This window comes from Cydia splendana, chromosome 1, assembly GCF_910591565.1.
Source record: "Cydia splendana chromosome 1, ilCydSple1.2, whole genome shotgun sequence".
Lineage (NCBI taxonomy): Eukaryota > Metazoa > Arthropoda > Insecta > Lepidoptera > Tortricidae > Cydia > Cydia splendana.
The window spans coordinates 5,126,361-5,142,580 of NC_085960.1; the positions used below are offsets into that span (position 1 = coordinate 5,126,361).

The 16,220-nt window shown below is 35.0% G+C and overlaps 1 protein-coding gene and 1 long non-coding RNA gene across 2 annotated transcripts; both read left to right on the forward strand.

Annotated features, from left to right (window-relative positions):
* Positions 1 to 370: 370 nt before the first annotated feature.
* Positions 371 to 5,817, forward strand: LOC134792070 (uncharacterized). Its single transcript, XM_063763589.1, has 6 exons — positions 371 to 689; positions 1,606 to 1,677; positions 1,785 to 1,934; positions 2,912 to 3,058; positions 5,093 to 5,547; positions 5,788 to 5,817. The coding sequence occupies exons 1-6, from the start codon at positions 611 to 613 to the stop codon at positions 5,815 to 5,817; spliced, it is 933 nt and encodes a 310-aa protein (XP_063619659.1). The 5' UTR covers positions 371 to 610.
* A 1,939-nt stretch (positions 5,818 to 7,756) lies between these two features.
* On the forward strand, positions 7,757 to 9,896 carry LOC134793826 (uncharacterized). Its single transcript, XR_010144591.1, has 3 exons — positions 7,757 to 7,888; positions 8,584 to 8,650; positions 9,341 to 9,896. It is a non-coding gene; the product is annotated as an uncharacterized LOC134793826 (long non-coding RNA).
* The last annotated feature ends 6,324 nt before the right edge of the window (positions 9,897 to 16,220 follow it).

A 16,220-nucleotide genomic window follows, 5' to 3' on the forward strand; every position in this document is an offset into this window, starting at 1 on the left:
GCGAGCGAGCGAAGCGAGCGAGCAAGACCTTCCTGGACAGAGCCGACTTGGATATGGTTAGGTTAGAAGACTAAGGCGGGAGCTTTGCTCCCGCCTTAGTCTTCGAGGTTATTTTTTTTTTCAACAACCCAAAAAACGTAATTACACAGCAACTTTCGGGTCAAATATCCCAATTTTCGTGTCAAATATCTCGGCCATTTTTGACTTTAGAGAAAAGTTATTCCTACAAAACAAGCTTATTTTACCATGTTGTCTACGATTACACAATAAAAAATAGGTGTTATAATGACACAACATCAAAAAAAAAATCTAAGTCCCAGAAACGGCCCCCCTTTCGTACACTCTGACCGAGCATATGTTTCTAGTAAGATAATTATTTCATGCGATCGATATTAATATCTTAACACTTGTGTGTTAATTTTAGCTTAGCATTTTTGTACTTCTTTGGGTAAAGATATCATTGGCAAGTGTTGCAGTCTTTTATTAATTATTTTATTTATATAGAAATTTCCCAATCCTAAAAAAACACCATGCAGAATTTGTAGATAAATAATACCACATTTCACTTTAGTTATTTAAAAATAATATTTTGTTATCAATTTTAGAAAACATGGATCCGCTGAAAGAACATGCATATGTTCGTAAATCACATGACGACCACACATACTGTCAACAAGTGCCTCAAAAAGGTTTGTTTAATTTTTCTGAAATGCATGATAGCCATGATAGATACTCAATTACATTTTAGATGCAAATTAATGCCTTCTTATCAAAGACATTATTAATATTATTATGCACATATATATTTCATTAATGGTACTTAGATCTGCAAGCAATGTAAAGAATCAATTTCTTGTATTAAGGTCAGGCATGGCTAGTGTTTCCATGGGCAACATTTTTTTTTATAAAATATCACCACAAAAGTAAAAAAAAGTCAAAAGTATTTATTTGTCAAACATAAGTACAGGTCCCATATACATCACTGTATCACTATGTTGTGCCGTAAGGCATACAATTTTTCATTTATGGACTGTGACTGCATGCTGTGCGTAGTTACCATTAATTATCAAAATCATCTAACAAAAATTCACATACACTATAATTATATGTTATTAAATATTTATCATCCAAAATTATCATTTAAAAGTTAATTAAAATCTATTTATACATAATATGCTTTGTTATCAAAAAATTTAAATAACTTACTTTTGAAACTAATCATGTCATCTGTATTTCTTAGTTCAATAGGAATTTTATTAAAAAATTTGGCGCCATTTCAAATATACTTTTTCTAAATAACTCCGTTTTGGAAGGCAATGAATTTATTTTACCACTCTACCCTACCACAGTAATATTTCCAATAAGGAAACAAAACTGTCAGAGGAAGGACCTACATGCCTTACCAATATACGTACATTTTAATTACGCATGTATATAAGAAAAGCCAAAGTTATCCCATAGAAGTATTTCCGTAACTACCCATAACAAATTTGTAGCAATGTGCACTGTGTAGGTCCTTTGGAAGATATTTTATAATAATTATAAGCCCTTATTAACAATAATTTTCAACGGTTTTAATGTGTTTATTATGTATTTCTGTTTTAGCGTCTCCTGCCATTCCATCCACATCGGGGGTTAAATCAACCGCAGTGGGCCATACACCAAAACAGACTATGGGTAAGCTAAATAAATGAATATGACACTATTTCCTATGTATTTTAATATTATCACAAGTTATTAGTAAATCTTATAAAAAAAAATTAAAGTGCTATTTTATGTTACAGCCGTTTCTATAGCCACAGAACCTGTCCCGACAACTTCAGACATTGAAAAGGAGACCATGCCCGAACTATGCAGCAGCTTTATTACAGAACTTGTTGTAGCTGAGAAGGTTACAGCTTGTATTTCACCTAGTGTACAGTCACACAATGAAGGTTAGTGAATTCTTATCATTTTTACAAGCTTTTATTTACTTTCACCTGACCGTTGTCTGTGTGTAATCAAATCTTGCAAGTTAAATTTGATCCACTTACCGGTTTCCGATTGAGCTGAAATTTTACATACATATGTAAGTCGGGTGACAATGCAATATTATGGTGTCATCGAGGTGATCTGATGATGGAGACCGGAGGTGGCCATAGGAACTCCGTGATAAAACAACGAAACCTAATTGTGTTTGGGGTTCTTAGAATTGTCTCGATGAGTATTCGTTGCTTGTGGAAAAAAAAGTACAGTCGGCGATAAAAGCTTGTACCAAAAATGAAATTTTGGCCAAAAACTTATTTTGTGTTATTGTATGGCAGTGACAGTACATATAATAGTACTTAATCATTTTTAAAGCAATGGCAATATTTTATGTTATTGTATGGCAATGACAGTGTTTACATAAAATAGTACTTAAACTTAATCATTTTTAAAGCAAAGGCAATATACCTATTCCCCACTATCATTTGAAACTTTATTACAATGTGATAGAGTTCAATTTTACATAATTTCTAACACTCTTATGCCCATTATAGGGTTATCTCACTCTGTCTTTCGCGTTATGAGTATGATGATAGTCACTGAGTAATGAAAAATAAAATCAAATAAATGTGTCATTCTATTTTACGTGCTCAGAATCACGAAGTCTCTCTGTTCTAATAGGAGAAAAAAAGCCCCAAGGTTTATATTCCTATTTCGTTACCATTTTCCATACTAAGTGTATGGAAATTTAATAATTTCAGAAGTCAATTTGTGTAACTAGTAATTTTAATGAAACTAAGTTTTACCTGTTCAGGTCTCGAAATTCTTGAATAACGATCATCATGTGTAAGTCTAACTAGAGTATGCCCCGTGCGAGCCTGCTAGAACTGAGGCATGATCCATATGTGTGAGACTGATTGTTTCATAATTGTTATTTCTATTTCAGCAGTCTTTGTAACAACTGCTGAAGCTGCAATCAAACAATCAAATGCTGAAGAGCAGCAGATTTTGCCAGAAGCAAATATTCCAGAATGTGTTGCGGTTGAGGAGGTTACCTCTACCAATTCACCAAGGGAACAGTCTCAAGTTCAAAGTTAGTATTTACCTTGACAATATTTATATTTGATATTTTAGCCGCAATTTGTACATTGTAGTACAATTAAGTATAAAGTACCTGGGAGATTGAGTTTTGCTCGGAAAACATATAAAAACGCTTTACACACTAATTCAATCGTCCTAACTGGCATCCTAACTAAACAAATGGTTCTAGTTAGTGCAGTCAGAGTCTTACTAAACGCAGTTACAAAGAACCGTGTCCCGATTTGGGCCATGGTGCGTCCATTAATGAATCGCATACTAACGGATAGGGGTTTACGAGTACATTCACGGAAAAATAGTTTCATTGTTAATCAAAGTGGGCATATGATTATAGGCAACCCAACACTGGTGGCTTAATTGCCGTTTATGTCTGAAGATTCTTCAAGGATATTGTCAAATCTTATAAAATATGTCTCCCATTTCTGTTCATAGACGTTTTATTATTGTGTTAGATGCCTTGCATACTCTTATTACCAAATAATGGGCTAATTTGGTTATTTTTTTTAATGAGTTTTTCGGAACTTATGTACGAAATATCATTTGATATTTGCCAGTCGCTTTTCGGTGAAGGAAAAACATCGTGAGGAAACCGGACTAATCCCAATAAGGCCTAGTTTCCCCTCTGGGTTGGAAGGTCAGATGGCAGTCGCTTTCGTAAAAACTAGTGCCTACGTCAAATCATGGGATTAGTTGTCAAGCGGACCCCAGGCTCCCATGAGCCGTGGCAAAATGCCGGGATAACGCGAGGAAGAAGGAGAATGCGCTAATTTGGCCCGGTAGCAACGAAATCATACCGTATACCCAAAAGAAGGGGAGAGGGGAAATAGTCGGCTCCCCAGGTCTAATCTATGCTATATTTCTTCATTTTATTAGCAATAAGGGCAAGTTATATATCATTTTTGTATAATTTAGAGACGAGGAATTCATTTTTGAAATAATCGTTATACCTTTTCATACAAATAAACTGAATTTTGCACAAAAAATGAATATTATATGTATTTTTAGGACAATTTTGGCCTTTACAATCACAGTGTGGTGATTTATACTAAATAAAATATTGGACAATTTAGCTCATTTATTCCTCATTCTAAAAAGTATCACTTTATAATAGGCACTCATATATTTTTTGTGAATAATAATTTGTAGCGCGCGGCGGTAACGATTTCCATTTAAATTGAATTATGGCCAAAGTCAAACATTTTAAAATGTTAAAAAAAACTGAATCTGTCATTTGAAAAGTATGAATACAATGTTTCAATATTTTACAGATAAATTACATAGGCCAAGCAATAAGAAGGTATAGAGGGAAATGCTAGGAACACAATTTTTGACTCCGTAACTTTGTTTGGACTAGTTAGGAGGTGAACATATCAAAAGTCCCCGGCCGTAGCCCCGGTGCTGGGGGTAGAGGGGGAAAAGAAGGTCTCATTTTTCGGTTTTTCACTTATATCTTGGAAACTTTGCGTCTTAGCGACATGACTACTAAGACAAACTAAAAGCTGATAATTCTTTTTACAAGTTTTATCAAGTCAAGTTTTTCGATATCTTAAATAGTTTTTGAGATATCCGCTCTTGAAAGTTTATTTTAGGGCTTTCAATTTTATCTTGATATCTACATTAGTGAAGCTGATAGGCCGTGTTTGGTATCATTTTCGTATAAATAGGGGGTGCTGGGTTTGGGGGGGGATGTCGCTAAGACGCAAAGTTTCCAAGATATCAGTGAAAAACCGAAAAATTAGACCTGCTTACCCCCCTCTACCCCCCAGCACCGGGGCTACAGCCGGGGACTTTTGATATGTTCACCTCCCAACTAGTCTAAACAAAGTTACGGAGCCAAAAATTGTGTTCCTAGCATTTCGATGTAGGCTATGCACTATATCTAATGATATATAAGTTACTTCGGGACGCGACATGGCCCAGAACCCATACTATCCGGAATACGGTTCTTTACGATTTAGGAAGGATTTTGGATTAAGTAAGTGTCCACATAAAAATTTCCTAAATTAAATTAAATGCTTATATTTTTCAGGTGTTGTTGAAGTTAAAGTTCAAAGTGCGAAAAGGCCACAGAAGCAGAGGAAACGATTGATTGGGAAATTAATGAACCTGACACCAACGGGCCGAATGATATACGACGAATATAAAAAATCTAAACGTCAGGCAGATTTTTACCACAGGGCTAAGAGGGCCTTGAAATTCAACAAAGAGAAATCCTTTCAAGAATTGACAAAAGACATGAATCCGTATGCGAAAACTATTTTGAAAATGCAAATCAACCTTTGCAATAAAAATAAGAAAGGGCGTCGATTTTCATTGGAAGAAAAACTAATAGCACTGTCGATAATGAAACAAAGCCCTAAGTGCTATAGGTTCCTGCACAAAATTTTTATCCTGCCGTCGCGATCGACTCTAAATAAAATGGTTGCAGGACTTAAGATCGAGTCTGGGATTTGTCCTCAAGTATTTGAAGTAATAAGAAGAGAGGTATGTATCTACGTCATAAAATCTTAGGATCTACATTAAGTAATTGATAACTGAGTTAAACAATATTATGAAATCATAATTTTTAATAAAAAATACATTGCGAAGATTGTAAAAAAAAAACTAAAGCAAAAAAGGCATATTAAATTTGAACTTTCGTATTTTGATCACATATTAAAACAGTTAAGACCTGGTCTTACGCGAATTTATTGTGTAACCTTAATTTCCGACGTTTCGACACAGGTTTCAGTGGTCGTGGTCGCAGCTAACTGATGTCCTAGTAAAAAAAAATCGCGTTGGACCCGGTTTTAAATATATTTTAATAAAAGGAATATGTAAAACACGAGGTGGTGATGGTGAGGTTCCCTCGTGAGAGCGCTGACTAGTTAGATGGTTTCTACCTAGTTGGCACTCTTATTAGATGGTGATGGGTTCAGGCCTGGCTAATCAGAAACAAGACAGATCTTCCAATAAGAATTTTATTGAGCACACACACAGAGTATAGGTACACAGTTATCTTATAAAGCACCGATGATGAAGTCCGTAATGACACTAGCACTGCACAATTGTCTTTGTTACATATGTTCACTATTCACTACGCGAATTCAAACTGTTCGTTTACTTAGGTAGGCGACCGACCGTATAGGTGATACGGGTATGGCGAATTAACGATGTGACGAGACGTACTCCGCACTGGGCTTACGCCTTACTAGGGTAGGAGTTACACCGTGTGTGATCGGAATTGCGACCGTAGAGGGTTTATGCAATGTGTGATCTGGACGGGCTTGCTCCGTATTAGTAAGGAGTTCGCTTGGAGGACTTGGTCTAGTAGACAGCCGTGTGAATCGGAATTGCGACCATATAGGGTTTACGCAATGTGTGATTCGAGACTGCCGTGCCTAGAGCAAGGTCCTAGCTAGGAGCCGACTGGGATGTCAACTGATTTGGGTCGTGACCCGGCGACCTTTTATACTACTTGACCGCGTGGGTGAAGCGACGCTCTCGGGGCTCGGCGTCACCTCGCGGTGGGGGTGTAACCGATGTTTGGCGCGCGAATCTGGAGCGGGCGACAATTGCATCGTAGAGAAAAAATGGCATGGCGGCGGCATTACTGGAACGCACGACCGTTGCACTATAGAAAAACTGCGTGGCGCCGGCGCTTAGCGGAAGGGCCGGCGAGATCTGCTACCTGCGTTACGCGTCGTGGTCATTTTGGGTCGAAGTTGAGTTTGCTGGTGCTACAAATATTGTTTTCATTTTGTTGAAAATTATAGAGTTTCATTGTAATAATTGTAATTTAAAAGGGACCTTGACCCGCGCTGTGAGTCATTCTTGGCTGTCCATCGAAATTGAACGCAGCAAGTGTGATAGGTACCTTTTCACTGGCGGTTTATTTAGTAGTTTCATATTGTGTTGAATTTTAGATTTATTAAGGGATCTTAGATATAATTTAGTTTTATTTGTATATATACATTTAGTTAAATGTTTTTAACGCTTATCTATGTATTTAAATTTCAGACCGAAAAATGGAGCTACAAAAAAAAACTGTGTTCAGTCATATTTGACGAAATGTCTTTAGAGGCTGGCTTGTCTTATGACAAAAACAAAGATAAAATTAATGGGTTAGTAGAGCTTGGCGAGAGAAAAAATGATTTCGCTGATCATGCCCTCGTGTTTATGTTGAGAGGAGCTGTCCACAAGTGGCAGCAGCCAATAGCCTTTTATTTTTGCCAAGGCGCTACTAAAGGCACAGAATTAAAAAGTATACTCGTGGATATTATCACAGCGGTTGTAGGATGCGGGTTAAAGCCGATATCCCTTATTTGCGACCAAGGGTCAGCTTTCCAAGCGGCTCTAAATTGCCTGAAGGCTGACACAGCGCGTGACCAATTACTGACAAATCAGGAACCAGGTTAGTAGTACTTATAGGTTTAATAACACTTTGAATTGATGTATGTTAAATAATTCTTCAAGGCTTAATTTTTTTTTACCATAGCGCGGGGCAGATCATTGCAAAGCCATCGTAAAACAGTTGTAACTCGAAAATAGAATAAGATATTTCAAAGGTGTGATATTTGAAGTGTTTTTTTAATTTTCTGTGTTTTTTTTAGATGGCACAGTAACAATAAACGAAGTCAAACTGATGGTTATATTCGACCCTCCTCATCTTATTAAAGGATTGAGAAATAATTTTTTGAATAAAGACATTTGTTTTGAAGGAAAATTATCCACATGGAGAGACATCGTGGATGTATACGAAACGGACTGCAATAATATGGAAACAAGAATGCTGCATAAGTTAAATGACCAGCATGTGATACCTGAAAAAATTAAAAAGATGAAGGTTGGTGCCGATTTTTACTAAGACTGCGCAGAGCGTCAAGTGACGCCCTCATTAGGGGGTTTGTGTTTTCTAATAAACCAATTAATTTCTGTATAAATAAGTATATATTAATAGTGTTGTCCTACTTATCCCACAATAATTAATCTGTGATATAGTTTTATATGTTACTTACTTTTGACTTCATCACTTGAACGGAAAAAAGTGGCCACCATTTGCCATTTAGATGATGTAGCAAAATAAAGCTATGAGACAATAATGATTATAATGAACAAAAGTTGGTGAAATCAATAGGGCTACAATTTTAATATATATACTTACACTTACTGGATTATAGACAAATGGATTGGTTTATTAGAAAACACAATAATGAGGGCGTCACTGACTCACTTGACAGTCGATACCCTCTCAATGTGTGAAATCTAGTATAACTAAAGATTTTCTTATACAATCAACTAGCATATGCTTTACCTATGTACTGTAGTAAATGGTTCCGTCCTTATAATCAGCCTATAGATGCATTGAGAATGTTATGACCAGTTGGAATATTTTAATGATTTTATATCCTAATACTCAAGTAATTTATACTGCATTCACATTGCTGCATTTTATCCGCTAAAATATAGTTTGGTTATTGGTATTTTAATATATTAACGATATATTACATATTGAGTACTGAAATATATATTTCTTTTCAGGTCAAGAACTGTGTAAAAGTATTTAGTTACACACTGTCTTCGGCTCTATCTTACACAGCCAACTTCTGTAAGTAATTATTTTTTCTCCTTTTCACTAACATAAATAGTTAGGTACCCATTTGTAGAATGCAAGAGTAAAAAGATAGTTATACTGGGTGTGGCCTGTAACATGAGCAAATAATTAAAACATAGACTCTACTCCTTAAACGGTGATACTTTTGTTCAACAACTTTTAAAAATTATGAAGTATTTTGACTCCCTATTTTTCATACAAAATAAATATTATCTTCAATGGACGCCATCGCCGCGCCATATCATTGTGATAGACGTTGCTTGTCATGCCTTAAACATAACAAAATTCGCAATACATTGCGTCTTAGAATAAACTTTAAAGTGTATTAGAAATCAAACCACAAGTTATTTTTTAAAGTCGCTGAACAAATGTTGGTCAGTATGAGGAGTACAGCCTACAGTTTAATTTTTTGCTCATATTACAGGCCACACCCGGTATATAGGTACATATCTAGATTAATATCCGGTAGACCGAGAAGACTCAGAACACGAATCCCTACTTATATTATATGCGAAAATATTTGTCTGTCTGTTGCTATAAAGTGCTGCAGGGAATGAAATGAAATTTATGAAGATAGAACAATAGGTATAGATAGTGAATACTATTGATGATAAAGTACCTACTTGAACTTCACAAATCTATTATGCATAAAATAAACAAATATGGTCATTTTCTTGTTTTTAGCTCACTATGCGGACGGCAGACCTGTGAGTGAAACATTAAGAAACACTGCTGAAACAGTTTTGTTCTTTGATAAATTGTTTGATAGCATCAACGGATCAGCAACCTATTCACAAAAGAAAGGAAAAGAGCTACGCTGTGCAGTGACAGAAAAATCTAAGCACCATGAATTTTGGCCGGAGAGCATCGAGAAACTGGAAAAAATTAAATATGTAGATTCCAAGGGAAATCCGAAATCCGTGCCTTCCTTAAAAAACTTTATTGCCACGGTAAAAACATTCATGAAGCTGTGGCAGTTTTTTAAGAGCAAAAATATGACAATAATGCGCCCAAGGTTCTTCAATTCAGATCCAATTGAAAACTTCTTTGGCCAAGTCAGGGCCTATAATTATAGGAACAACGACCCCAACTGCCACAGTTTCAAGAACACCTTTAAATCATTATTGATTACTAGAATGATAAAGTTTCATGGTGACGCTTATAATTGTGAGGATGACTCGGCAGACCAAATAATTAATTTAAAATCATTATTTGAAGATAGTGAAACTGCTAGGGTCGAGCCGGGTCGTCCCAAAGTAGGAGATGTAGAAGATACTGTAGAAGAGGCCCAACGGGAGCAACTAAATGTTCTCCATTCGCGAGCGTACACTGCTGGATGGGTGGTAACAAAAACAATGCAGAAATATAATAATCAATGTGACAGTTGCAGAAAAAGCCTTACTACTAAAGAAGGCGCAATCCACAAATGGATTCATCAAAGAGAGTATGATGCCGCCACGAAACGCCTTACTTACCCATCCAGAGGTGCTGTTCGGTGTTTCGGTACAATTATTAAAGAAACTAACGGATTCTTGGAACACCGAGCCCATGAATTAAATCTGACGGCCAAAATTATGGAAAAAATTTTGTTCAACAATCCATTTAGTTTCTTTAAATGTACCACACACCGTGAAATTTTGTCATATTTTATTTCCGTGACAGTAAAGTTCTCGATTACAAATTGGTGCAATAACATTAATAAAATATTAAAAGGAACGGATATTGTGCGGATAAAAAACCGCACTTTGCCTGCGATGCAGCAGAAAGCTTTTTTAAAATATAAGAAAAGACTGAGGAATAAATCGTTTAATAAATAAAATTGTGTTTTATTTAAATTATTGCGACAAGTGTAGTTCCCGGCATTTAAATTGAACACTGACTCAATTTTACTGTATAAGTCGGTGTTCAATTTAAATGCCGGGAACTATATCAATTATAAGTATTAATTTCCTAAGGAGGGGGGGGCTGGTCACGCAAGGTTGGCTGTATAGGCACCGTGCAGAAACTATAGATGGCGTTATAATCCCGACAGTAGAGACACCGTGCGAGTAAAAAAAGAAACTTTCCAGACCCATTGGATGTCACTGTCAAGTCTGTAAATGTGATTTTACTGATTTTACAATGAATAAAATTATAAAATATGGTTTTCTACCAATAATCAATGATCGCCAGCGTGGTCAAAATATATCAAAAGGCCAAAAGCTATTCGAGTCAGGACATGTTTTTGATGTCACAGAAACAGTTGGCCAACAAGAAACAATATTAACTGGCAAAATTGTTGCTCAGACAAAAATTTCAAATGTATATGATGTTAAGATAACAGTAAGTACTTTTCTAAATTAATTGTTATTACAATATCTTTAGAAAACCATTATTACTATTTTTAATTTTTATTTCTGTCGTTTCAGCTTGATTGCAATAGAAACATCAAAAGTGCAATTTGTAAATGCAAGGCAGGTCTATCAGGACAATGTAAGCACGTCTGTGCCTTAGTCCATTACGTAAATTCTGCAGAAAGTGCAGAATCGAAAACCAGTCATGCACAACAATGGGGCAAACCAACGTACCGAAAGTTACTGGGTTATGATAAAGGAGTGACAATGGCAGAGTTATTTCCAACCCCACCAACAAGTATTAAACTTAATAATTTGATGAAACAACTAGAATCAAAGGATATTTCTACAGCTACGTTAGGTGAATCGTTAGCTCATACACCTTTGTATAAAGTTTTAGAGTTAGAAGAAAAACAAGAGAAAGAAATTATAGCAGCAGAAACGTTGGTCGACTTAGTAAGAATTACTGAAATAACTAAATTAAATGAAAAGATTAGCCAGCTAGTGCTAGAGATTTTTACATTGCAGGGCTTTGCTATTTATTATTACTCCTCTGAACTATCACTACCAAAACATTTAAAAGACTTTTATAATGATAAAATTTGTTGTAATGTTGATTCTGGTTCAAATATTTGTTTTGAAACCATTGACCAAGCAAACAGTTCTCGTTGGTACACGGAAAGAAAATTGAGAATAACAGCAAGTAATGCACATAAGCTAAAGGGTGATCGTTTTGATGTAAACAGAGTAATAAATGATTTATTAAGTACAAAAAACATTGAAACATCAGCTATGAAGTACGGTAAGAAGATGGAAGAAGTGGCTTTAACAGAATATAAAAATAAATATTTTCCACATTGTGAAGTATTGAAGGTTGGTTTAGTGGTAAATATCCACCAGCCATGGTTGAGCTGCTCTCCAGACGCTGTTGTGATTTGTGGCAATAATATATGGGAAAAAAAATTAGTAGACATTAAGTGTCCTGCAACATGTACAAATAAACCTGTAATTGAAAGAGATAATTTAGTTACAAATGTAAAATATTTACAATTTGATGAAAATGGTTTAAAGTTGAAACAAAATCACTCAATTTATACACAGGTTCAGATGCAAATATATGTTACAAATATACCTGTCTGTGATTTGTTTGTATATTCTCCTAAGGGAAGTGTACTAGTGTCTATTAAAAGGGATAATATGTTTTTATCTAACTTAGTTCTTCGTCTAGAAAAGTTTTATTTCACTTATTATTTACCAAAGTTATATGCCAATTTATTAGAAGAAAACAAAGAATAATTTTGTATTTATTTTATGTATAGTAGGTTGTTAAATAAAATAATTGAAGTTCAGTTAACAAAATGTTTTTATTTCCTCTGTTTATAACTTTCAAATTACTAAACAGATAAAGCGGAGTTTATAAATTGTACTTGAACAAATCAACTTGTGTTGGGCCGGGTTCGATTACTAACCCGGTGCTACACAATCTTAATTTTAAAAAGTTGATTTTTTCAAGTACAATTATAATGTTTAGTTTACATAGTGTTAGTCAGTATAAAAATACGTTATAAGCGGAGTTTCACAAAAATGTTGCTTTAAAACAGTACATAAAATATTACATTTATTGTTTAATAATTGGATTTTCAACATTTACTAACGCACAAACAACATAAACTATTTGATCTCTATATTTTAACAGACTAATTGGTATTTTATCGAAAATATGAAATTGCTTAATCCTCTGTATGACTCTTTCTATGTGGATTCGCAATGAAGCAATTTTATATGTTTCTTCTACTTCCTCCGGTGAAAATTGTTGTTCATGAAGAAACGGCGGCATAACTACAACAGCTTTTTTCTTATCAACTGATGTTTTAATAGCAGGAAACCCTTTATCAGCAAGGACAGTATCACCAGGCTCCAATAAATCTATCACTCCGCAATGATTTGTTATAAAACAGTCACTAGAGCGACCTCCATAACATTTAGATACAAAACTTATGAATCCACAAGGAGTACAACCAACTAAAAATTTTACTGTATAACTATGTTTATAATCTGAGTACATTTGAACCCTCTGTTTAACTGTTGGAGGACATTCTGTGTGAATCTCAGTACAGTCTATTATGACACGAGTATTTGGATAATCGATTTTAAATGACTCTGGCATATTAATTTGAACAGTTAATTTTGTGGGCCATATAATGAATTTTTTTAACACAGAGTGTAACAAAAACAAGTAGGTTTCAAATATTCTATGTACGGTTGTTCTGTGTATTTGAAATATAACACTCAATGCTGAAAAACGTAATCCTGTTTTTAGTTTCATCAGTGTAATAAGTAACTTTGTTTTTTTATTTATAAACTTGGTTTCGACATCAGGAAGTAAATTCAAGAGTAGATTAAACACTGAAAATGAAACCCCTGTTGTGTTAATTAAATTTTCATCAGTTTTCATTGAACTTATCCCATGAAATCCAGGGCAAAGCAGAATTTGTGAATGTTGGTCAATAGGGTCACAACTAAAATCCTTCATAACTTTGTTAACTGTAACAATATTTGCTTCACAACTTTTATGTGTCATTATTTTTGATACAATGTTACACTGGACCTCAGCAGTGCAAACACCATTATAATTAAATAAATTACATAAAAAGAATGGAGTATAAATCTCATTTTCACATGATATATTATCATTTTGACATCCGACACTTCGACTGGATGGTTTTTGAGGTTCAAGTTCAACACTATTTTCAGGTCTTAATTTCTGACAGGGCTTATCTTCTTTTACTGATCCTGCTCGTTGCATTCGACGTTGGTGTCTTTCAAATCTTTCAATTTTTTGTTCCAAGTTTTTTATATTTTCTTTAACAGGAAAAATTGTAGGCACATACGACGGGTGTAGAGGATTTTCTGATTTTTTGTTGCCAATAAAATGGGCGCTGCAGATGGTGGTATTTTTAGACGGGAGCCAGTTATTTGGACGTCTACTGAAAGAAACAACGGTTATAGGTTAGGTTCAATGAGCATCGAAAATTAAACTGTCTTCAATAATAATTACCCACAAAATTGGTGGTTTTTATATAAATAAAATCAAATAGTACTTTTTAAATACTTGAATGCATACTTACGTGTGTTTTACAACTGCATTTATCCATTTAATTCTTTTATCCTTGAGCCATGGCATGTGAGTACTATTAGTAGGGAAATAGTAAAATTTTACACCCTTGGAGTTGTTTTTGGATGTATTACAGCATCCAGAAATACAACAATACATTTTGATAACTGAAATTGGCAAAATTTAACACGAAAATTCAGAATTTTTTCCGTGGTTTGATAGTAGAATTTTTGACACTTGAGGTAAAAGTTTCGGATACGAGTCACGAGATGGCAGAGTCATCGCTACGCACGGTGCCTATACGTTACGTCCTTTGCTACGCATCAATTCAAAATTAAAAAAAAAAGAAACGTCATACATGACTAGGAGTACAGATAAAATATACTTGTCTAACGTACATAGTCTTTGTTCCCGAGTTGGCGGTCTGATCTCTTTGTAGTCTGTGATTGGGCGGCAAACAAAGGAAGTTATATATTAAGCGGGAGCGAGCTGTCACTTTTTTTGTCATACTAAATTGAACCTTATCACCGACTCAGAAAGTTGTTCGTACCAGACTAGAGAAAACGGTCCACATGAGATAGAAAACCAGAGCCCCGTGTCTCACTCGCAAATGTTGCCAATGTAAAAAAGATACCATTGTGGCAGTATTTATATCAATATACTACTGAAAGTAATTACCTTCTTATACTATTTTAGTGCTTACAGTTCTGATATCTTTTAAGTAATTTGTTAATTATTATGATGTCAATATTATTAACTGATTAAACCAAGCATGTGCACAACAAAAAAACATTAAATTGAATATGGTAGAAATTGTAGTAACTTTGAATATTAATTGGTATCCCCAACTTGATGACATATTTTTCATGTACACACACACACACATGTATACAATACAAGAAAACATTGTCAAACTCCAAGGCCCCAACGCTTTCTGTTCTCTTTGACGGCGCAGCAACTAGTACCATTTCTCTCTCCTTGCTCTTTTAAAAATGCCGTTTGTCAAAAAAGGACAACCATACTGTTGACAAGATGGACTTCAAATCCAAGTGTCCCCTTTTTAGGTAGACCCAGGTTGTGCATGTGCACGTAAAAACGTATATGTGTGCTCTTTTAGGGCACGGACGTAGAGAGTAAACTGGATAGTGTACACTGGCCAAAAAGTGTGTCCACATGAGATGTCAAACCTGAGCACTCCATCTCTTTCTAATTAGGGTGACCATAAGTCATATGAATGTGGGATATTAGCATAAGATGGAATGTATAGTTTGGCCAGGATCTTTTCTCATTCGTGCATAATCAGAGAGAAACATACTGTATTTTCCCTATGCTAGTATAATTGCCCCAGAAAAGAGATGGATAAAGTTTTTTTCTCTTCTGTAAAACGCTTCACACAACCTTACTTAATTTAGTAGTTATAAAGTTATAAAAGCTGTTACAGATGGGATGGGCGTATTGGATCGCGATCAATGCGATCATGGTTGATTGTGAGGAAGGTGGTCCGCCGTACGTCCATCGTACGTATTGGGTGAAAACCAGCGTAGTGTCTTACAGACACTGCTTATGCTGAGCGGCATCCTATTTGGTGTATGTTATTTACTGTATTCTTAACTTTATGTTGTACTTACCGTAATCTAGGTATGTTTTTGTACGCCAAATAAATATTTTCTATTTCTATTTATTTCTATCAAAGACAGCTATAAGAGAGAGCGAGACAGATATTCAGGGTCGGGTAAAACGTTGTAGTTGTACTTGGTAATTCGCAAATCGTATCGATTAAAAACGCTGCCTTCGGTCGTGTTTTAATTTATCACCACTCGTTGCGAATTTAATTCCTACTTTCAACACTTGCAACGCAAATAAATTTATATTATTACTATGCCCACTGGTTATCGATACTAGTCATTTTGTCAAGCCCTAGCGTAGCGTAACAATTTATGTTTTTACACGAAATTATCTTGATTATTGACTAAAATGATAAAATATTAGCACACGACGAAATAAAAACTTACATTTAACTGTGTAAACCGGCATTCTACACTATTTATGCTCTTCATAATTCATAATTTAACAAAATACCTATCACTATCAATATCATACTCATGGTGTGTTCATA